Here is a 24,810-nt window from a genome sequence, read left to right as displayed (position 1 = left end):
GTCTATGTGCACATTGTAATTAATTGTAATCTTATTTGGCGGATTTAAAATTTTTGTGAGGCGCAGCCAATAATTAGTTCTGTACAATGGCGAGTGGTGGGGTCAATAAACCAGAATTAGAGGATCCTCCATCATCGTTTAGATCTCAAGTTTGGGAACATTTTGGTTTCCTCCCAGTAAATTACAACCGCGATGGATAGAGAGTTGTGGATAACAATGTCACCTATGCAGCTGCCAACACCTCAAATATGTTGGCAGATTTACGCCGACATCACTCCAGTATACTGGCGCAAGACGGAAACGCAAAGAAATGTCTCCCCTCTAAATTCAAGCAGCTAAATCTGACCGGGACAAATAAATTACAAGAGCGATAGGTAGGCTAAGTTTATATAAATTTTTGCCAGTCTTTGGTTTATAGCCACGGATATGCACCCATTCTGTAGTTGAGAATAGGGGGTTTCAGCACCCCGTGAAAGTGATCGAGCCATGTTATGAACTTCCCTCTTGCACCCATTTCAGCAAACAGGTAGTACCCGCTCTATATAAGAAAGCCAAAGCTTTCAATGAATTGGCCAATGCACCCTGTGTTGCACATAAGTGACAGCCCATCACATTACCCTGGAGTGGGAAATGTACTGTGCTACAGACACGGCCCCTTTATGAGAGCTACAAGTGTGCATCTGGCACTGAAGGAGGCAGCGTCATGGTGTGTTCATAACCAAGTGGAAAGTGGGAATTTACCACATACTACTGGAGAAAAATCTAATTGAACGGCCCTCTAACTGATAATGAATTACTTGTGGGAAACTTGTCGATCATCCTGAGCAATCACTTCTCCCACATGGATGGTGACCTCTGTAGTCACCTATGATGGAAATGGCCACTTATAAGAGCATTTTTGGCAGTTAAATGCAACAAAACATCAGTTATAAAAAAAACAGCATTTACAGCATCAATTACTGAGGTTTTGAAACTATAATTTGATAGCTGTACTTTTAGTTTATGGTTGACGCAGCTTGTTGGCCATTAGTCAATCAGCATTTCTCAACGAGATCAAATCACATGAATGCATCCAACTGGTATTTATTACTTCAGAACTGGTAAATTCCCACCTCCCACATGGTTACAAACGCAGCATCAGAGTGGAAACTTGAGACCCAACATAACAATCCTGTCACAACAGACAATGCCAGGAAGATTGTGAATGGCATTTAATTTTCCCGCTGTACCGAGACCGAACCATGACCCCAAAACCGCAATATGTACTGAAGCGTGGGTTTGGTGAACCATTACACCCCTAATAGACAGTGGGCAAACGCCATACTTACACAAATCAACTTAGCACAGCCATTACTGGCTTATCCCAATTTATGCTGCGTTCAAAACAACTGGGAACTCGGAAATCTCTGACTTCAGTGCGCACAAGACAACTGGGAACCTAGAAAAATAGTTTTGAACGGTCATCCAAGTCGGAAACTCTGGCCTCTTTCTAGAGACTCGACTTTCCGACCTGAAGATCACTGACGTCCTGATTTGACCTCGTTTTTTTCCTGAGTTCCCAGTCTTGAAAGCACCATTACACCATCTCTTGAGTTCTGTGATAATGTCATATTGCGGATTCTACCTTTAAAGTACCACCAACAGAACCTACATGGATGGGGAAACTAGCCAGAAAGTCACCACATTATTGGTTTCCCAATTGGTTACCTGCAATGTGAATCTACAAGGTGAACAACGGCAACATTTCCACAAAGGTTTTACAGAGGTACTTAATACTGACAAACAAATGTCCACCCTTTTCTGTCTAGAAAATATGCTGGACCTTTTCTTGGTCCCACACCCTCTAACGCAAAACAACAAAACTAAAACTAAAAAACCTTGGTCGATTCTATCCAGTCTTGACATACACCATATTCCTCGATCTTCCTCTGTCCTTTCGAAACACACCCATAACATTGCTGCCTGAATATTTGTGAGATTAACTGTCCTCTGTTAAGCTTAACATATGCGAGTGCAATTCTGTATTTTTGTGTTAATGTAGCTCCACACATATGCCTTGATTAGAAATGGTCCGTAATGTGACATCTTGATAACACTGCAGGAGAAGCCTACTTTCATCGTCCCTGGCGGCACAGTGAAATGTTCTTTGCGCAAATATATAGTATAATACATTTAAATACACAGAGAACATAAAATTCAAATGTACAGTCAGAAGTCAAAACAAAAGTGTTACAGTGATAAAGATGATAAAGCGTGGACACTTGGGATACAGGGGGGGAAGTCTTGGGCTGTAGAGGCTCCGGAGCAGACAAAAGTAATCCTTTAACCTCTCGTTACAGAGGTGTGTGCCCATCGTGTCGTACTGAGTGTGGGTGTGGGGGAATGGATAAGACATGGAAAAGTATGGTACAGGTCCAGTTGAAGGAGGGATTGCAAGACGTGGGCGACTTGACGGCTTTAAAGACTGGACTCTGGAGCTCAAATGGTGATGTAATGCTGTCTGAGTTTCCCCAAGAGGAACTCGTGGGTTAAATTGTGTCGTGTGATTATTCCCACAATCTGAAAGAGAAGGTACAGGGAGTGACATCATGGAGAAGACTGCTTCCTCCACTCTAGAAAGACTAAAAAATAATTAATTAGCCACAGTAGTTAGCTACTGAGCCATTCCTCTGCTTAGTGCTTCTAGGCAAATGCAAATATCTTAGACAGTTTGAAAAAAAAATAAAAGAAAGTGGTGTTAGTCCCTTGAAGCTGCATTTTTGTAAGTGTTGATTATACATGCAGGTTTAGAATGGAACAATATGGACCTTTAATACGTACTGCATCAAGTACATAAAGTGTATTTTGACAAGGCCACTTTTTATGTTATTAAAATGTCACCGTTAATAAGCATTAAGGCTATAGTGGCCAACACAGCTTGGTGTGTCAGTTATTATAATTCCTCATCTGGGTTGTATTGATAAGCCATCAATCCTAAGAAAACTGACAGAAACAGGGAGGGACTACCTGAACTTGTCCAATAAGAAATGCTTATTTTCCATTTCCGTTGCAAACCATTTTGGTATGGTGTGCCCTAATGCAGCGATTTTTAATTCTGGTCCCGGGGACACAAAGGGCTGCAAATTTTTTGGGGGCCAGAGCACTACACACCTGATTCCACTAATCAAAAGTTTGATGAGTTGATTAGTGGAATCAGGTGGGTGGTACTAGGTCAAAAACAAAGGACCAGGAATTTAGAAACACTGCCCTACTGAATATGACCCAGGTCACAGAGAGGAAACGGGAAGTTAAGCAGTGGGAATTTTAACTCACCTCTCCTACTGCGTTGACCACAGGCAGGTGTCGAAGGCCCATGGTCCTGAACAGGTTAAACACTTGGGACACATGTGTGTTTGGGGACACTGTGTAGGGGGAAGGGTTCATGTACGAGGTGACGTCCTGAAAGTGAAAGAAGATGATCACTTACTATCACAAACATGTAACCAGGTAGTAACAACAAAAAGCCTCAACACTTGAGGAAAATTGTTCCTTTTAGGTGACAAAGCACAAACGTGAGGCTCTTAAAGAAACAGTGTACAATTTAATGCAATGCATGGAAACCTAATATTCCACAATTACTCTAATTTCAATGACACGTATTTCTATCAATATTATAATTTTAAAAAAATATGTAATTACAGGGTTACATATTAGTTTCTATAGCACAACATGTGCTTCAGAAGTAGCTATATTTCATATAGGCTAGGGGTATGAAACTGAAATTGTTGGGTTTTATATTTTTGTTCAGTGTAAAGACTTTACTGAGTTAAAGTTCATAAAAAGGAAATCAGTCAATTGAAATAAATTCATTAGGCCCACATCTATGGATTCCACATTGCTGGGAATACAGAGGTGCATCAGATACACTACATGGTCAAAAGTAGGAACCCGTGGAACATCTCATTCCAAAATCATGGGAATTAAAATGGAGTTGGTCCCCCCTTTGCTGCTATAACAGCGTCATGCTGTGGGGATGTCGTTCAGCGGCAGGGACTGGGAGACTAGTCAGGATCGAGGGAAAGATGAAGGGAGCAAAGTACAGAGAGATCCTTGATGAAAACCTGCTCCAGAGCGCTCAGGACCCCAGACTGTCCAACAGGACAACAACCCTAAGCACACAGCCAAGACAAGGCAGGAGTGGCCTCGAGACAAGTCTCTGAATGTCCTTGAGTGGCCCAGCCAGAGCCTGGAGTTAAACCCAATCAAACATCTCTGGAGAAACTGAAAAATAGCTGTTCAGCGACACTCCCCATCCAACCTGATAGAGCTTGAGATGATCTGCAGAGAATGGGGGGAAAACTCCCCAATTACAGGTGTGCCAAGCTTGTAGCATCATACCCAAGAAGACTCGAGGCTGTAATCACTGTCAAATGTGCTTCAACAAGGTACTGAGTAAAGGGTCTGAATAGTTATGGAAATGTGATATTTCTGGGGGGTTTTTAATACATTTGCAAAAACCTGTTTTTACTTTGTCATTATGGGGTATTGTGTGTAGATTGATAAGGAAAAAAAATATTTAATACATTTTAGAATAAGGCTGTAACATAACAAAATGTGGGAAAAGTCAAGGGGTCTGAATACATACTTTCCGAATGTACTGTAGGTTATATCTCAATCTACTTTTTTTTTTTTAAATGAATTTTCTGCTGCTCATAAATGTTATGTTGTGCTCCTAACTTTTTAAAATTGGGAGCACCAGTGCTACCAATGAAAATGTTTAATTTAGAGCCCTGATTGTAAGTGCAGCAGTAGCTGTGTGATGGACTGGGTCGTACCACTATCATCCGGGGATTGAGAAGGGCCAAGTCTAGGTCATGGATGTCTGGGAAACGGGGGTAGTCCTCCGTCATCTCAGCGTACGACAGTCTCGGCTGCGTGGCACTCTATGTGGACACAGACAGACAAATAAAAAGGTGCACAGACATACACACACGAGGACATGAGTAGAAACACTACACACACACTGACTAACTCCTGGGTCGTATTCATTAGTGCACAGCACAGTGGCAAAACGTTTTGCAACAGAGAACAAAAACGAGAGTTCAGGTAGTTCATTCATGTTTCGGTCCGTTTTATTCAATTTGTTGCCTAATGAATACGATGTGCAAGTGACATCGTCCTACGTCATACTTCCGGGTCCTTTCCCCTAATCTTTTGATTGGGCTTGACGATTATATCATAACATTAGTGAAAATCCAGTCATTTAAGATACATATAAAATAATTTTTGCATTTGAGGATTCATTTATTACGTTTTTGCGTTCAAGACCCTTGTGCTCCGTTTTTCCCATTGAATACCATTCAAAAAGGTTACAAGAGTTAAAAAAACTATAAGGCTACTTCCTGGAAAATGACATGCCACTGACACGCCACTTTCATACCTCATACTAGGAATTGCCAGGGACCTCACGATACAATATTACCACAATACTTAGGTGCGATTCTTTATGTACCACAATTCTATATCTATTGCGATTTGATACTGCGATTTTATTGTGATTCGATGTTCGAACAACTGGCTCACTGCAGGTCTTACTACATGCCACTACAGAGGCATGAGAAAACAAGTTTTAATAAGTCATAGAAATAAAATGGCCGCTGGATAACAAACCATAGGATGAGAAATACTGGCGTTTTGGCACAGGTAGAGCCGATTAGCACCAGCTAACATTAACTCCCCATTAAAAAAATAAAAAAATAATATTACAATACTCTCCTGTATCGATATTTCCCCCCCATCACTAATGAATACGACCCTGTTGTCCAGTGGGTTGGGAGTTGGGCCACTGACCGACTGGTTCTCTGCGTAGCAGACGCCACGGATCAGCAGGTTGACCAGCTGAGAGCGCAGGATGATGCCGTGGAAGGTCAGAGGTCGGAAGCGCTCCTCCATGGTCCACTCCTCGCTAGGGGACTGGTCTGGGTACAGGTTAGGGTAGGGTGCATGTCTAGAAACATACACACAGTCATAGAAACGTTAGAACAGCACTTTCTCCAAATAGAAACACCGGACTGACTCATTACAGTGAATCTATCGATTACAACGTGTGCAAAGGTTATTAATAGTTCATTTCAGAAGAATGATGGATAAAAAAAAATCTAAAATTTGACCCAAGTCAAAGTTACAGGGAATAGGATGGTTACATGGTTGGTGTTGTAAAAAATTGGATGGGGTCAAGTCAGGTGTGAGAATTAAGGTGTGCGTATGTGTGTGTGGGGCTCACCTCCTCTCCAGCATCTGCTGCAGCATGTCCTGGCCCTCCTCCATAGCAGGCACCACGGCCGCCAGCTGGTCGTCACACACGTTGCGCAGCTCACTGGACGGGTATGACTTCATGGACTGGCAGCGCCGCCGCTGCTCCCCGGCCCGCGTCAGCACGCTTGCTTTCTGAGGAGGAGGTGGGCGGAGAAGGCAGGGTTGCACATGCATGCTCCACAGACACACCTTCCTGTTCATATAAATGTAAATATTTTTACAGTAAAAGACCGTGAGACTGTCTGTGCATCCCTGTTCCCTACATTCCCTAATGTAATTACTGACACTGCCCTAACATATAAATAGATGTGACTAGCCTTGTTATTAACAACATGTCACAAAGGGCTTTACAGTAACAATAATACAAGGAGGGGGGCAAGGAAGGATAAACAACATCTTCCAATTATTGGAAACACGGCCAAACTAAGTGGCCTATATCGGTAGGCCCAGCATTATACAGTATAACAGGGTTCTGATTACTCCTGGTGGCAAATCGTGGTATGGCAAGGGCACCTTCAGCAGACGTGTATTCATTTGTCGCACACTGTAGCAAAACGTTTGGCCTGATGATCCAAATGGAAAAAGTTTTGTAATGAAAACAAGAGTTTCTATTGGATAAAACCAGGTAGGTCCCTCCCAGTTTCATTATGTTTGCATATTTTGGGGTCCTAGAGTAACCAGGCAAAACGTTTCGCTACGATCTGCAACTAATGCATACACCCCAGGACACAACATAGTGAAATGCTAAGATAGAAATAGGTTCAGTAGAACAAACATCTCTGACATGTAGAATCATGTCAGTTCTATTCATGCAATTTCTATCTGCACGTTGCCCTGGCTCCTACCTTGAAGCGGATGTTGTTGCTGATGAGGATGTTGCCCTTCATGAACTCCCGTTCGTTGTCCCTGTTCTCGGTGACCACGGGGAAGGCATGGTAGACGGTGGTGCGTAGGATGCTCACCAGGGACTGGATGCGCGTGTGGGGGTACACGTACGTCAGGTTGGGCTCCATGATGTCACTGGCCGTCAGTCTGGGGGACAAACGAGGAACACACATGTACCAGGGTTAGGGTCAGTCAATTCAGGAAGTAAAATTCCAATTCAATCATTGAAAAAAGGTAATCTATTTTCAAGTAAAAAGGAAAATATATATATATTTTTTATGTATCCCTTTTTTTTAACCCATCAACAGATTACACAGCTGGTTAAAGGCTGAAAAGGGACGCATATATACAGAATATGAGTGTATACTGAAGAGAAATGTGTTAGTTGTAAGTGGATACAATGACCACTGATCTTTATTATCATAAATGTAGTAGTATTTTCTTACTTGTCCATCTCGACCTCTGTCTCCCACTCCAGCAGTGGCACTCCTCTCAGATGAATGTGGATGTCATAGATGCCCTTATTGAAGAAATCCCCCGTCCACTTGGCCACCTGAGCATACGCACACACACGTAATCCTGTAAGTACCAACTCTGATGCAAGTGTACTAAATTGTGAATGTAAGTTCAAATCAATGAGGTGTACTTTACCATGAGGGTTATCATAATGGGCAAGCCGTAGGTGATCTCATTGGTCGATTCGATGAGAATGACAGTCAGGCTGATGGTCATCCGGACCACACCTCCCAGGAAGGCGGCTGCACCAATCAGAGCAAAGGTCCCAGAGTAGATGTCCATCCCCAGGTTGCTGTGGCAACAGGACAGCCAAAAGGAACCAACCAGGAAAAGCAGGATCAGTCGAAACAGTAAGTGTCAACATTAGGAAAGGTTTTATCAAAGGATGGGGGAGAAATCGCAACTTTTTAAAATGACTTCCTAAAAGTGGTCAGTTCGATAGAGATAAGGAAAGACTAAGGCTTATTGCTAGCATTGTCCGCTCAAAGGAAAAAAGTATCACTTAACTGCATTTTGTGTTCACTTGGGTTATCTTTGTGTAATATTTACATTTGTTTGATGATCTGAAACATTTAAGTGTGAAAAATGTGCCAAAAAATAAGAAAGGGGCAAATACTTTTTCACAGCACTGTATCTGTGAAAGGGTATAAAACAACTTCTACAGTATTGAAAGTTTCCAAGTACACAGTGGTCTCAATAATATGGAACTACCCAGACTATGGCCTCCCGGGTGGCGCAGTGGTCTAGGGCACTGCATCGCAGTGCTAGCTGCGCCACCAGAGTCTCTAGGTTCGCGCCCAGGCTGGGCTGGGTTCGCGCCCAGGCTCTGTCGCAGCCGGCCGCAACCGGGAGGTCCGTGGGGCGACGCACAATTGGCATAGCGTCGTCCGGGTTAGGGAGGGTTTGGCCGGTAGGGATATCCTTGTCTCAGTATGTAAAAATGTAATATGTAATATGTAAAAATGTAAAAAATGTAATAAAATGTATGCACTCTACTGTAAGTCGCTCTGGATAAGAGCGTCTGCTAAATGACTAAAATGTAAATGTAAAATGTAGAGCTGGCCGTTCGAACAAACTGAGCAACCAGGCAAGAAGGACCTTGGTTAGGGAGGTGACCAAGAACCCAATGACAACTGACAGAACTACAGAGTTCCTTGGCTGAGATGGGAGAACCTGTCATAAGGACAACAGTCTCAGTCTCTACAGTAAACTCCAGGCATGCTCTCACCAATCTGGGCTTTATGGGAGATTTTCTCAGGAGTGGCTTCCATCTGGCAAAAGGCACATGAAAGCATGCCTGGAGTTTGCAAAAAGGCACGTGACAGACAGAGCATGAGCCAAAATATTCTGTGGACAAAAATGTTATGATTTAGCCTGAATGCAAAGCACTATGTCTGGAGAAAACCAGGCATAGCTTAACACCATCCCTACCGTGCCAGCATCATGTTATGGGGATGCTTTTCAGCGGCAGGGACTGGGAGACTTCAAACAACTGGGAGACTTCAAACAACCGTAGACTAGGGCAAAGATGTATGTTCCAACAGGACAATGACCCAAAGCATACAGCCAAAGCAATGCTGTAATGGCTTCAGAACAAGAATGTGAAAGTCCTTGAGTGGCCCAGATAAATCCCAGACTTGAATCCCATTGTAAATATGTGGAAAGACTTGAAGATTGTTGTTCACTGCCACTCCCCATCTAACTTAACAGAGCTTAAGAAAATGAAACATTTGAGAAAATCCCCAAAACCAGATGTGTAAAACTGGTACAGACATACCCAAGACGACTCAAAGCTGTAATCGCCGCCAAAAGGTGCTTATACTCAGGAGTGGGAATACTAAAGTAAATTAGATTTCTGTATTTCATTTTCACTTCAACACTATGGGGTATTATGTGTAAAAAAATATATATATATAACAACAAAATGTGGGTCAAGGAGTAAGAAAACTCAGGAGTGGGAATACTAAAGTAAATTAGATTTCTGTATTTCATTTTCACTTCAACACTATGGGGTATTATGTGTAAAAAAATATATATATATAACAACAAAATGTGGGTCAAGGAGTAAGAAAACTTTCTGAAGGGTTTATTTCTACTATTTTCTACATTGTAGAATAATAGTGAAGACATCAAAACTATGAAATAACACATATGGGATCACGTAGTAACCAAAAAAAAAGTGTTAAACAAATCAAAATGTACTTTAGATTCTTCAAGGTAGGTTGAGAGAATGCCAAGAGTGTTCTAAGCTGTCATCAAGGTGGCTACTTTGAAGAATCTCAAATGTATTTTTGGGGTTACGACTTGATTCCATATGTGTTATTTTATAGTTTATATCTTCACTATTATTATACAATGTAGAATATAGTACAAATAAAGAAAAACCCTGGAATGAGTAGGTGTGTCCAAACTTTTGACTGGTACTGTACATATGAATGAATCTGATATACACCATTACCATTCCTGGACATTTTGTTACGAGACAGTTGGGCTTACAAATTTGAGTACTGACTATGAGAACGTTGGGTTTACATTTCGGAAGAAAACAAATTATAATGAGAATGACAGCCTAACAATTTGCGTACATTAGATCATGCCTAACACTGAGAACATTTGATTATGAGAACTTTATCAGAACATTGGGCTTACATTTTGAGGAGGTTGGCCACCAGGCGTCCGAAAGCGGCGCCACAGAGTAGCGAGGGCACAAAGAGGCCGCTGGGCACCGACACGCCGTACGTCCAGCACGCCAACAAAAAGTACAGCACAAAGAACACAATCAGCGTCACAGGGCTGAACGTACCTACAGAGAGACAGGAAACACAGGAAATCACACACTAAGGCTGCGTTTACACAGGCAGTCCAACGCTGATCTTTCTTCCACTAATTGGTATTTTGACCAATCACATCAGATATTTTTCAGAGCTGGCCACAGAGGTGTTCATTATGTTCTGTATAATGATTAACTAAAGTGTAGCCATCACCAGTACACAAACATATTTCGGTCTGTATGTGTATAGAGACTAGGGACCCTGTTCAAAGAAAACACAGATTAAGCCTAGTCCTGGAACTAAGTAGTACTTTAAATAGAGATTATTGAGCATGCAGTTTAGTACAGGCATGGGATCAGTTTTGCCCTTAAAATCAGGTGGGAGCCTGTCCATAATCTCATTCATCATTATCTAAAAGGCTAAACTGATCCAAGAACAGCCCTTGTCTCACCGTCCTGGTGGAAGAGCTGGTGGATGGCCACCTCCTGAGGGTTGAAGAACAGAGTGGCCATGTCGTTGTACGTCTTGTTGGGGCAGAAGAACTGGCGGATTGTAGAGTTGATGACGTCTTCGTTGAGGGACACCTAGATAAATCGCCATATCACACATTTTACCATTGTAACAAAACCATTGAATGTGAGCATGTTTCTAACTTTAGTTACACGTATGCACTGTATACATGTCTGTCCGATGTGGGACGTATTCAAAATGTGAAACTCCAATTCTGAAGGACTTGAGTGTACACTAGACTAGAGACCTGGGGAAACAGTTTTGGAATAGGAGGTGATGTCTATGCCATAGATTGAAATGTTAAAATATTAACACAATGGCCGACACTGGAGTGACGGTGTGTGCTGCCCGATGAATCGGTTCATTTACACCATTAAAAGCATTGAATGTTGAAACTGTGGTATGTTCAGTGAAGTCAAACATTGAAAATGGGGTATATTCTGTAAGGTGAAGCGTTCAGTACGTTGCAGATAGAAATGTAATGAGTAGCTCTATCTGGATTCCCTAATCTACATGACAGACCATCATATCGGTTCTATACAATACACTTCTATCTGAATGTTCTTCATCGTTGCACCCTCCTGAACACTAGCACGGTTGGGATCAATGCCATTTCACTTCATTCAACTCAGTCGGCCAATCTGAGGTTAGAGAGGCAACAGAAAACACCAATAAACTTTTTAAGGATGGCTTTTGTATGAATATACGTAGTTTTATGGTCTCTTTATGTTTCAATATGCTTTTAGTGCTCGTTTTAGGATGATTATGACGTTGTTTTACGGCTGTTCTTATCTTATTTTTACATACTTCACTTTTTTATAAAGTTGAGCTCTGCCAAAACGTACCAGAGCTGTCGTGTTGTTGTTGGTGATTGTGGAGGCCAAGTCACGACATTCACCCAATGTCATGGATGCCACAAAGATCACCACCGTGGTCACCATGGCAACCAGCAGACTCTCTAGAACCCTTCCCAGGGACCAGACAAAGAATATGACATGAAACACAAATCACTGTAGCCCCTTTGAGAAATATGCCTTTCCACTCAGATGGGGAAGTTAAATATATTGATAATTTGAAAAACAAATGTTTCATTGGTAACAAAGCATTGCAGCAACGCAACTGTCACTACAATGAAGTGTATATGTGTATGTACATATCACTCCGAGCAGGTACCTGACAAACTTGGCCTTGGGGTGGACGTGTCTCATGCGGTACTTGGCCAGCCTCTTGTTGATACAGTTAAAGAAGGCCCCCAGCAGCCCTCCCGCCACCCCCATCAGGACAAAGAAGGCCAGGTCAACCGCCGTCCACAGGTGGCACTTCTTATCCCCGTCTGAACACTGTGGGAGAGGGATGGACACCCATGGAGACATAGAACTCAAGTCGCTAAACCATTATATGCACACACAGACCCACATACACACACACTATCTGCACACCTCCACAACATGAACGTGAATGAGTGCTTGTACCTTGAACTCTCCAAAGTTGAGCAGGCCAGGGAGCTGGAACGAGCCCCATTTGTTGTAGTTGATCCCCGAGCGGAAGAAGTTGAGGGTGAACGTAGCAGACATGGAGCAGAAGAGCTGGTGGGTAGACAGGAAGAGAGTGGTACTTCAGACCAGGCTGACTGACAATGACAGAAAAATAGCCTGTGTGTGTGTTTGCATGCGTCTCTGTCTGTGACCTTTGACCTACCACTTTCCAGGTGAGCGCCTGGTTCCAGAACGAGGAGCCCTCCTCCAAGCTGAAGAGGGTGCCCCCTATTGGTGCCCCAAACGCAGCCGCCACCCCGGCCGCCGCCCCCGCCGACACAAAGTCCCGCTTGTCCCTGAAATCAAGATTAAGCACAGAGATTTAACTTATAATGATGAACAACTGCACTTTACAGAGTATGCTACTGTACCTGTCACTGCGGAAGTAGGGGAAGTCAAAGTTGATCTTCTTGAAAGTGATGCTCTGAAACTGAGGGAGTCCGGCTCCCACGATGGCTCCACTGTGGATCATTGGACCCTCCTTCCCCACAAACAGACCTGAGGGATCAAACACTTAGAGGCGGAACAGACGCTTTGCCATTGGATTCCCTTTAGTTAAATGCTATAATGTTTGCATCTGTTGGATAGTCAGAGGTCGTATTCATTAGTGCACACTGTAGCAAAATGTTTTGAAAAGGAAAGCGAAATAACTACTGTTTCTATTGGACATGTTCAGGTAGTCCCTTTCTGTTTCAGTTGTCTTCTGTTTGGTGCCTAGTGAATATGACCTTGTTCCATCTATTTTGTAGTACCTCCGGATACGGTAAAGAGGACTCCAATAGCCTTGCAGACGAAAGTCCGTAGCCGGACTATTCCAGGTATCTTTACTCCGTTCAGGTAGCTCTTGATCTCAGGGATTCCTGAGCCTGCAGCTACAGGCTAAAGAACACAGAAAAGGGACAATCAGTAGGAGTTAGGACAATTCTGATATGATACCACCAGACAAGCAAAGAAAACCAAAATAACTACCCAACAGATGTATAAAAAAAAAAGAGGTTTTGATAATAAGCTATCAAAGAGTATTGTCAAAGGGATTATGAGCATGTTCAGTACAGGCAGGCATGCAGGCAGTACAGTATACTCCTGACAAGTACACTTCAGATAAGCGTAAACTCCACTGAAGTGCAATATAGGTCCCTTTTTAATTGCTCTGATAACTACACGGTATCACGACAATCCCAAGCTGCTGCATTTATCAGGAGTTGACTTTAAAAATCTAACCAAATTTCTTTGTCACATACACATATTTAGCAGATGTTATTCCGGGTGTAGTGAAATGTTTGTTCCTAGCTCCAACAGTGCAGTAGTATCTAACAATTCACAACAATACACAAATCTAAAAGTAAAAGAATGGAATTAAGAAATATTAGGACGATCAATGTCAGAGTGGCATTGACTAAATGCAGTAGAATAGAATACAGAATATACACACACGAGATGAGTAAAGCAGTATGTAAACATTATTCAAGTGACTAGTGTTCCATTATTAAAGTGGACAGTGATTGCATGGCAATGTATATAGGGCAGCAGCCTCTAAGGTGCAGGGTTGAGCAGCCGTGATGGCTATTTAACAGTCTGATGGCCTTGAGATAGAGGCTGTTTTTCAGTCTCTCGGCCCCAGCTTTGATGCATGGTTGATGTCCTTGATGATCTTTTTCATCTTCCTGTGACATCGTGTGCTGACCGTACCACCCTCTGGAGAGCCCCTGCGGTTGTGGGCAGTGATACAGCCCGACAGGATGCTCTCAATTGTGCATCTGTAAACCTGAGGTTGAAAAAACCTCCTGAAGTTCTTCACCACACTGTCTGTGTGGGTGGACCAATTCAGATTGTCAGTGTTGTGTACGCCGAGGAACTTGAAGCTTTCCACCTTCACTGTGGTCCCGTCGATGTGGATATGGGGGTGCTCCCTCTGCTGTTTCCTTTAGTCCATGATAAGCTCCTTTGTTTTATTGACTGAGGTTATTTTCCTGGCACCCCTCCGCCCGCACCCTCACCTTCTCCCTGTAGGCTGTCCCGTCATTGTTGGTAATCAGGCCCACTACTGTTGTGTCATCTGCAAACTTGATGATTGAGTTGGAGGCGTGCTTGGCCACAGTCATGGATGAACAGGAAGTACAGGAGGGGGCTGAGGCCCTGGATCCCTGTGTTGAGGATCAGCAAAGTGGAAGTGTTGTTTCCTACCTTCACCACCTGGGGGCGGCCTGTCAGGAAGTCCAGGACTCAGGTGCACAGGGCAGGGTTCAGACCCAGGGCCCCAAGCTTAATGATGAGCTTGGAGGGCACTATGGTGTTGAAGGCTGAGCTGTAGACAATGAACAGCATTCTGACGTAGGTATTCCTCTTGTCCAGATGGGATAGGGCAGTGTGCAGTGCGATGGCATCGTCTGTGAATTTATAGGGGCGGTAAGCAAATTGAAGTGGGTCTAGGGTGTCAAGTATTGTAGAGGTGATATGATCCTTAACTAGCCTCTCAAAGCACTTCATGATGACAGAAGTGAGTGCGACGGGGCGATAGTCATTTAGTTCAGTTACCTTTGCTTTCTTAGGTACAGGAACAATGGTGTGACATCTTGAAGTAAGAGGGGACAGCAGACTGGGATAGGGAGATTGAATATGTCCGTAAACACTCCAGCCAGCTGGCCTGCGCATGCTCTGAGTACGCGGCTAGAGGATGCCGTCTGGGCCGGCAGCCTTGCAAGGGTTGACACGCTTAAATGTCTTACTCACGTCGGCCACAGAGAACAAGAGCCCACAGTCCTTGGGAGCGGGCCACGTGAGTGGCACTGTGTTATTCTTAAAATAAAAAGAAGGCGTTTAGCTTGTCTGGGAGCAAGACGTCGGTGTCCGTGACGTGGCTGGTTTTCCCTTTATAATCCGTGATTGTCTGTAGACCCTGCCACATTCATCTCGTGTCTGAGCCGTTGAATTGAGACTCCACTTTGTAGCAACGTTTTGCCTGTTTGATTGCCTTACGGAGGGAATAACTACACTGTTTATATTCAGCTATATTCCCAGTCACCTTGCCATGGTTAAATGCGGTGGTTCGCGCTTTAAGTTTTGCGCAAATGTGCCAACTATCCACGGTTTCTGGTTAGGGTAGGTTTTAATAGTCACCGTGGGAACAACATCCCCTATACACTTCCTAAAGAACTCAGTCACCGTGTCCGTTTAAGCGTCAATGTTATTCTCAGAGGCTAACCGGAACATTTCCCAGTCCACGTGATCAAAACAATGTTGAAGCATGGATTCCGATTGGTCAGACCAGCTTTGAATAGACCTTAGCACGGGTACTTCCTGTTTGAGTTTCTGCCTATAGGAAAGGAGGAGAAAAATGGAGCCGTGATCTGATTTGCTGAAGTGAGGGCGGGGGAGGGTCTTGTAGGCATTTTGAAAATGCGAATAGCAGTGATCTAGTGTTTTCTCTAAGCGAGTACTACAGTCAATGTGTTGATAGAACTTCGGTAGTGTTTTACTCAAATTTGCTTTGTTAAAATCCCCAGCTACAATAAAATACGGCCTCAGGATATGTGGTTTGCATAAAGTCCAGTGTAGTTCCTTGAGGGCCGTCGGGGTATTGGCTTAAGGGGGAATATACACGGCTGTAACTACAACCGAAGAGAATTCTCTTGGGAGGTAATACGGTCGGCTTTTGAATGTGAGGCATTCTAGGTCGGGTGAACAAAAGGACTTGAGTTTCTGTACGTTATCACAATCACACCTTGTGTAGTTAATCATGAAACATACACCACCACCTTTCTTCTTCCCAGAGTTTTTTTTATTCCTGTGTGCGTGATGAACTGAGAACCCAGCTGGCTGTGTGGACGGTGACAGTATATCCTGAGAGAGCCATGATTCCGTGAAACAGAGTATGTTAAAGCTCCTGATGTCTCTCTGGAAGGAGATCCTCGCCCTGAGCTCGTCTACTTTATTGACCAGAGATTGAACATTAGCGAGTAACAAACTCGGAAGCGGTGGATGGTGTGAATACCTCTTCTCCGCCGGTGACGACTTGAAGCAGCCTCTGGGATAAGTTCAATTGCCCTGGGGGGTACAAACAAATGATCCAATTCGGGAAAGTCGTATTCCTGGTCGTAATGCTGGCGATTTACCGCCACTCTGATATCCAAAAGTTCTTTCCGGCTATATGTAACAACACAAAAAACGTTCTGGGCCAATAATGTAAGAAATAACACACAAAAAAACAAAATACTGCAAAGTTGCTTACGAGCTAGAAGCAGAGCTGCCATGTCTGTCGGCGCCATCTTACTAATGTATAGCATAACAATAGCATGTAAGGACATAATAGCATGTTAGGACATGTTAGGTATTTGTGCAGAGCGTCTTTACCTCAATGAGGACCAACACACTGGCAATGAAGATGAACATCATGTTGAAGGCAAGTAGCTCAAGAAGCGAAAGAGCCAGGCAGCCTTTTTCACTGCACTCCTCCACAGCTAGCACACACTGGCTAAGGAAAAGCATTGTCTGCCACACAACACCTCACTGCTCTCAACTAATACAATATGTTGATTTGCAATGTTCAACATCAGAAAGACATTATCAATTAGGCATAGACTTTGAGTGAAATATTCCATCTTCAAAAAAAGATACATTTTCCCACCAAGTTCAATTTGAGCTGAGTGAAAAGGCGTACAAAAAAGTCCACAAAAACACCCACCTGAAAGAAAAGAGAATGGTGTTAATAAGAGTTTAATGCATTTTTTTCCCAAAGCATGCAGACATTTGTCAGAAGCACCTGCACATCATCCATACCTTCGTCATACATTATTTCCAGAGAATGTACAGAGGTCCATTGTTTATCGCTAACATACCGGTATGTAAGCCAACCAAAAATCAGAATGTCTGATTCTTCATCCAGCATAGAACATGATTGCACTTACCAGGCCTACTGAAACTCCAATGGCAAACACCAGCATCCACCTCACAGCTTCATACCTTTTGGCTCTCTAATAATGTGATAGAAGAACCCATGTTAGAAGAGATGGAAAACAACACAATTGCAATATGCAGTTTGTGGAAATGAAAAGTATGTTTTTTTACAGCTTCTGAAAATAACAAAGGCATTCTAGTGTAGTTGGTGGTCTAACCACATACTTAATGACTTAGTAACGACTTTGTAACTAACTCAAAATGTAGGCTTATTTATCACAATACCAATACCACAATTCATTTCTTAGTATACCTTATTGTTCATCCCCTCCAGAACTTCAACATATGGTTCATTGATGCACCTGTCATAATCCAGGCTCTGCCAAAATATAGAGAGAACCATTGGGAGAGGAGTCAGTGTGTGTTTAATTGAATTCATTCTGTAGTTTGTTTTTCTGCCGAGAGAAATTTCAATGATACTCAGGTAGTCTGGTCCCATATTATTTTGTGCTCTTGCCTACTCCATTGTCATTGTCAGGCCTTACATTGACATGACAATTCCATAAGGAGTTGGCAAAAAAGCCAAAACAGACTGGCAACCAGGCTAGTCAAGAGCTACACTGATGCTCATTTGGGTGTGTCTATTTTCCCTTCATTCATATGGAGTTAGGCCAACATCTTGATCTGCTTCAAAGGGATTTCATCACCTCATAATCTTTCCTTGGAAGGATCTCATCCTCTTCATCTTGAGTTTCCCCAAGAATAGTCTGGAAATTAGAAGAATGTGACACTTCCATCATTGTGCATGAAGAATAACAAAACAACGAAACAAAACTACTCTCAGCCTGACAAATAAGGCTATGCAGTGCACCTTCCCAGTCATCATGAAAAGATACCTGGCACTTACTACACCTAGTACTATATGCCCCACAATAACCACAACAAAAGAGCAAGCTGTTGGCTGAGGTTTCTTCCTGAGTCATGCAAGGCTGTGAATAGCTTGAGGGAAACAAATAGCAGGATGCTAACGTTGCGCTCTTTGTAACCTTTATTTAACCATACACTTCCTCGACAATTAATTCCCCCTTGTCAAACAGTCCGATAGGGTGTTTGACAAGGGCCTCTATTAAACAATGCACATCATGCATAAATAAATGGCATCGGTCATGCTTGGCAAGCATCAAGCTAGAGTCACAGATAAAACAAGGAGGGTTAGTTATAAAAAAATATTTGCTAGCGTATTGCCAGTGGCTACTAGTTAGCATAGTTGCTCAGCACTATCAGCTAGCTGTCATGTTGCTTAGTTTGACTCACATAACACATTACCCAAAAACATTTATTTAGCCTATAATGTTACTGACAGCTATATTCTGTAACATAGTCAATGTTAATATTTATTTATCAAGCTATTGTGCAACATAGTTAGCTACCTAAATTAGCATTGAGAGATATCCATACATCAGAACAGAACAGGGTGGAGCTTTCTCCAGCCAGGGTGAAGTCGGGACATTAGACTCAGTTTTCCTTGGAAAACTCGCACACAATATTTTGCACATTGAGGCAATTCTACACATTATAAGACATTATACAGATTCTCTCTCACCAGTTCCTCGGGTGTTCGGGTCTCTTCATCCCTGCAGCAGCAGTGACAACATAAGCAATTCCCACAGCACGCCATCTTCGTTGTTGCCTCTTCAGCACCACCACTTCCCACAATGGCCGTGTTCGAGAGCCTCACAACCGCAATGCATCATGGGTAAATTGTAACTGCCTGACTGATCTACAAATAATAATACGTCGCTATTTATGATGCAGGGTGATTTGTAGATCATTCAGTCGGCAGTCGCATGCAGTCGTTTTGATGCTCTCGAACACGGCCAATAACATGTGACGAACAAAGACGCGGTCATTTACGGAAACGTATCAAAACTGCGTGTAATTTACGCATGTGTGATGCTTGTTATTCTCAATAAAAGAACAACAAGATTACAAGACCCAGTTAAAATAGTTCAACACAAATAATGTGTATGCATTCGCCTTCAAACTTATCGCACTGACAGTGTTAAGTTTGACCAGCTCGAGCTTCTGTAAACTGACCGGACACACTGGCTGTGGTTGAGAGGATCAAAACCGTAATGTATCATGGGTAAATTGTGACTGACTGATCTACAAATAATAATGTGAGCTAGTTATTTATGATGGAAAGGGAATTGTATATCCGTCAGTTGGCAGTCGCTTGCGATGTGGAACAAGCACCGTTCACCAGCCATTTTGCCAGGTGAACGGTGCTATACAGTTGACACAGTGCTTTCTGTATCCCAACTGTACACTCCCTTTAACTATGCCCTCCTGCACATTTCTCACATCGTGGGATCTCCCTTCTACACACTGTTGCAACATGTCTGAATCCTTGGCACGTACTTTGCTTCTTAAGCCCGTTGGTTTCAAAGTGAGCGGGGTGGTTTCAAAGTGCAAGGATTGTGATGCTTGGCATCCACATGCCAGGGTTGTGGGTTTGATTCCTAAGGGGGACCAGTATGAAAATGTATGGACTTGATACTGTAAATCGCTCTGGATTAACAGCTTCTGCTAAAATGTAAAGATAGCTAGCTACCCAACCTGGTCTCAGAATATTTTGTATTAGTCTGTATGTAAATCTGCGACTCCATTTAGGATGTTTTGTATGGTATGTATTAATTTGTGAATGTCAGTCACTAATTTCGTATGATACGTTACAAATTCCAAATTCATATTGTAACGACCCTGGGTTTATAAGCGCGGAAATCGACTCTGCCGCTCGAGCATGCTTTTGCGGCACAGTCGATAGCGCGCCGGACCTCGGGCTAGGAGGTCGAGGGTTCGAGACCTGCTCCCTGCTGTTTCATTACATTGGTGTCAGAAGTGATCGGACCTCGCATCCACGACAGTGCGTGTGCTTGGCCGGTGAGCGCGTTCCTGTAAGACGTAAAGTCGCAAGCTAGCGCGAGGACGCGCTCTTTGAAAGGAGGGAGTAGTGTAACGACCCTGGGTTTATAAGCGCGGAAATCGACTCTGCCGCTGGAGCATGCTTTTGCGGCACAGTCGATAGCGCGCCGGACCTCGGGCTAGGAGGTCGAGGGTTCGAGACCTGCTCCCTGCTGTTTCATTACAATATTGTATGTTTCAAATTTGCAAAATGTATGATAGCCTACTGGTTAGCGCGTTGGACAAGTAACCGAAAGGTTGCTAGCCTAGTAGTTAGCGCGTTGGACTAGTAACCGAAAGGTTGCAAGAATGAATCCCCGAGCTGACAAGGTAAAAATCTATCGTTCTGCCCCTGAACAAGGCCATCATTGAAATAAGAATTTGTTCTTAACTGACTTGCCTAGTTAAATAAAGGTTTAAAAAAATGTGTGTATGTTACGAATTATAGCTAGGTGGCTAACGTTAGCTAGCTGGCTGACTAGGTTAGGGTTAAGTTTAGGAATTAGGTTAAATGGTTAAGGTTAGTGGAAGGGTTAGCTAACATGCTAAGTAGTTGCAAAGTAACTAAAGTAGTAAGTAGTTGAAAAGTTGCTAAAATGCAAAAGTTGTCCGTGATGAGGTTCAAACTCATAACCGTTGGGTTGCTAGACGTTCGCATTATACGCCCACCCGTCCACCCCAAACAAGTAACCATCTGTCTTATGTAACCATACCAAACGTAACATATCATACTAATTTGAATGTACTGGATTTACATTTACTATGTTACGTCAAGTCTATGAGACCAGTTCACTTTTGGGAACGATGTCTCTAATGTCAAGTTTTGCTAGCCAACCAACATAGTCAATGCCGCTATCAAGCAAATCTACTTATTTTTCTTCTTGTGAATTTCTGGCAGAATAGACGCTTTTTGGCGTATTGCTGACTTTCTCAGTTGGGAATGTGCATTCCACATTGTGACAAAACAAAAAAATAAAGGGAAACGGGGAATGGTAAAAACTTATATTGCACCACCATCTTACCATGCACCTACACACTATCACTAAAAACCCACCACACCATCCCAATACTTTGGCTCTAAACGATCCTACACCAGGCCATCGGCCTGGGAGGATGGAACCCCTTCTCTCTAAACTTCCTGTAGATCTTCTGCATTAAAATCTCACACCCAAATATTTCTCTGCTGCTGCAACTGCCACATTTATCTTCTGTGATTTCCACTCCGTCGACGCAAAAAATCCAACCTTACTAAAACTCATACTCTCTGGCTCTCTCTCTTCAGGCCTACTCACTGGGGGACTCCCAGTCCACTCACTCACCCCTAGGCTATCCTCAGCTCTCTTCAATGCCTAAACATAGGAAACTTTTTTTGCCCCACTCGAACTCTGGCAATCTCAAACTCTCTCTCTCACAGGGCACTTCGGATCCCCAGCTGCATGGGCACCCCCACAGTTGACACAGTGCTTTCTGTATCCCAACTGTACACTCCCTTTAACTATCCCCTCCTGCACATTTCTCACATCGTGGGATCTCCCTTCTACACACTGTTGCAACATGTCTGAATCCTTGGCACGTAAAGAACCGAAGCGTGTTCGGAACATAGGCCCTCACACAATAGCAACTATAACATAACCTGATCGGGAAGAAACTCTGTGTCAAAGTGCAACAAGACGGACAGAGTATTCTCAGTATCACCATTGCCACCAGGTATACTGTACGTCTCACCAAACAGTGGGCGCCACAAATACTAGGTATATTACTTTTCATTTGATTTACCTATACACTCAATGCTACCCCACTGATCACCCCTTTTAGCAGAGAGCAAAGCACACAAATTGAAAAATGCAGGAATCCACTCTTTCCAAAAATCTCACTCCTACCGTTCCAAAATTATCTCTGGTAGGATTCTCAGAGCAAACGTTGGAAGTCTCCACTACAACTGTTGCCGCAGGTAGGCTCATTTCATCCTGGACTAGCTCAACCTCAGCGCACTTACCACTACCGTCTGACTCCATTTTGAGATCATCAAGGTTCTCAAGAGAGCATGAAGACCTACACTACCGGTCAAAAGTTTTAGTACACCTACTCATTCAAGGGTTTTTCTTTATTTTTACTGTTTTCTACATTGTAGAATAATAGTGAAGACATCAAAACTGAAATAACACATGGAATCAGGTAGTAACCAAAAAAGTGTTAAACAAATCAAAATATATTTTATATTTGAGATTCTTCAAATAGCCACCCTTTGCCTTGATGACAGCTTTTTACACTCATGGCATTCTCAACCAGCTTCGTGAGAGTCACCTGGAATGAACAGGTGTGCCTTCTTAAAAGTTAATTTGAGGAATGTCTTTCCTTAATGCGTTTTAGCCAATCAGTTGTGTTGTGACAAGGTAGGGGTGGTATACAGAAGATAGCCCTATTTGGTAAAAGACCAAGTCCATATTATGGCAAGAACAGCTCAAATAAGCAAAGAGAAATGACAGCATCATTACTTTAAGACATGGTCAGTCAATACTGAGAATTTCAAGAGCTTTTAAAGTTTCTTCAAGTGCAGTCTCAAAAACCATCAAGTGCTAATATGAAACTGGCTTTCATGAGGACCGCTGTCACGTCTGCCCCTCCCCTCTGGCGTATGACGTTGCCTGAGTACTAACCACCGGTCCTGGGATTCATTATTACGCACACCTGGCACTCATCATTACCTTCATCAATTCCTCCCCTTTATATGTCACTCTCCCATGTTCACTCACCAGTTGGTGTTGTTCTTGTGTATCGGCATACTGCCTTATGCTAGTGGCGTGTGCTTGGTGCTGTTATTAAAACGTTGCACCTGCTTCCGACTCACCGCCCAGTCATTACAACCGCCACAGGAATGGAAGACCCAGAGTTACCTCTGCTGCAGAGGATAAGTTTATTAGAATTACCAGCCTCAGAAATTGCATCCAAAATAAATAGTTCACGGAGTTTAAGTACACAGACACATCTCAACATCAAGTGTTCAGAGGAGACTGTGAATCAGTTCTTCATGGTCGAATTGCTGCAAAGAAACCACACCTAAAGGACACCAATAAGAAGAGACTTGCTTGGGCCAAGAAACATGAGCAATGGACATTAGACCAGTGGAAATTTGTCCACAATCAAGACCCCAAGTGGAAGAAAACTATTGATTTGGTGACCTCTTGACCTTTCCTCTAGCGCCACCATCAGGCCTTTTCATTTCGATTTTGTTTTCCATTTCCACTTTTACAGCTGCTTATTTTCTAGTTGGTATGTATACTTTGTTCAAAAATCTGCTTCTGATTTTATTATTTTGTTTGTTATATCATTCTATAGATGATAATGTTAATTTATTTTAATTGAAGAGGTTAATGTATATTTAAGTTATATTTATTATAAGTTATTCATTAACGTTAACAGAATTTTCCATTCAAGAGTTTTACCATTAAAATGACATTTAGACTGTAAAGATGGCCGTTTGCACATTTCTTATAGATGGTATCAGTCTTGCATCAAATAGGGAATTCCACTATGCACTACTCTTGTATGCAGAATGTTGCATGCATGTCTGTACAGTGTTATATTTTCACAGCTCACTGTCAGTAAATATTGTACAGTAAATATTGGACTACAAGAGAGTTGCAAGCCTGCAAATGTAGAGTTATTTAAACCTTTGAATGGGTCGATTGGGTTCTGGAGGTGTGTGGTTACAGCAATTGCGTAGGGTTGGTGTGGCCTGTGGTCGTGAGGCCCAATGTGACATAATTTCATGGGGCCCAAAATCCCTGGCGGCGCCCCTGCCCGGTCCCAACCAGCGCCCACGACCAGTGGTTAGAAAGTTCACTGACAAGCAGCACGTCATTGACGCATCGGATCTGACGGTATTCAACACCAAGGTCCAAGGATCTCATTCTTCATTGACTACTCCACGGCGGTTGTACGAAGACGCAAGGCGTTTGAGGTGAAGGCTCGACTCGATAATTAAGATGGACTACGAATTGCTGTACCCGGCCGCAATGAAGATTATGGTCAATAAAATCCAGGAAAATATTTGACGTACCTAGTTAAAAAGAGAGCAGACTCCCAGTCAATTGCTACTATTACTGATTCTGATGGCAACCATTTATATGCAAATAAATGGATAAATGAGTCAATCTTCTTCTTTTCTAAGATTGAGCTCCCTACTATTTCCGAAGAACAGAGATCTCTCCTTAATGCCCCTATTACCAAGGAAGAGATCATGTTTGCAATTGAGAATCTGCAAAATGGTAGGGCCCCAGGACCAGATGGGTTTTGTAGTGAGTTCTATAAGGAGTTCCATGGCCTGATCCTTGAGCCATTGCTTGATATGTTTAACCACTCATTTTCAAATGACAGCATCCCTCAAACGCTGAGGGGAGCTAACATATCACTTATTCTCAAAAGGGAAAATGCCCAGAGTC

The 24,810-nt window shown here is 42.9% G+C and overlaps 1 protein-coding gene across 1 annotated transcript; it reads right to left on the bottom strand.

Annotated features, from left to right (window-relative positions):
- Window positions 1-1,485: 1,485 nt before the first annotated feature.
- On the bottom strand, window positions 1,486-19,117 carry clcn6 (chloride channel 6). Its single transcript, XM_039009973.1, has 22 exons — window positions 19,008-19,117; window positions 18,112-18,171; window positions 17,718-17,783; window positions 17,416-17,481; window positions 17,126-17,192; window positions 16,862-16,968; window positions 13,264-13,390; window positions 12,883-13,009; window positions 12,675-12,807; window positions 12,449-12,562; window positions 12,150-12,316; window positions 11,822-11,942; window positions 10,918-11,050; window positions 10,345-10,498; window positions 7,831-7,987; window positions 7,626-7,732; window positions 7,140-7,326; window positions 6,263-6,426; window positions 5,830-5,986; window positions 4,815-4,922; window positions 3,313-3,438; window positions 1,486-2,559 (listed from the first exon to the last, which is right to left on the bottom strand). Exons 1-22 carry the CDS (start codon window positions 19,080-19,082, stop codon window positions 2,479-2,481), a joined length of 2,604 nt encoding a protein of 867 aa, XP_038865901.1. The 5' UTR covers window positions 19,083-19,117; the 3' UTR covers window positions 1,486-2,478.
- Window positions 19,118-24,810: the final 5,693 nt, after the last annotated feature.

This window comes from Salvelinus namaycush, chromosome 16 (genome assembly GCF_016432855.1).
Source record: "Salvelinus namaycush isolate Seneca chromosome 16, SaNama_1.0, whole genome shotgun sequence".
NCBI lineage: Eukaryota > Metazoa > Chordata > Actinopteri > Salmoniformes > Salmonidae > Salvelinus > Salvelinus namaycush.
This window is presented reverse-complemented; position numbering and strand designations above follow the sequence as displayed.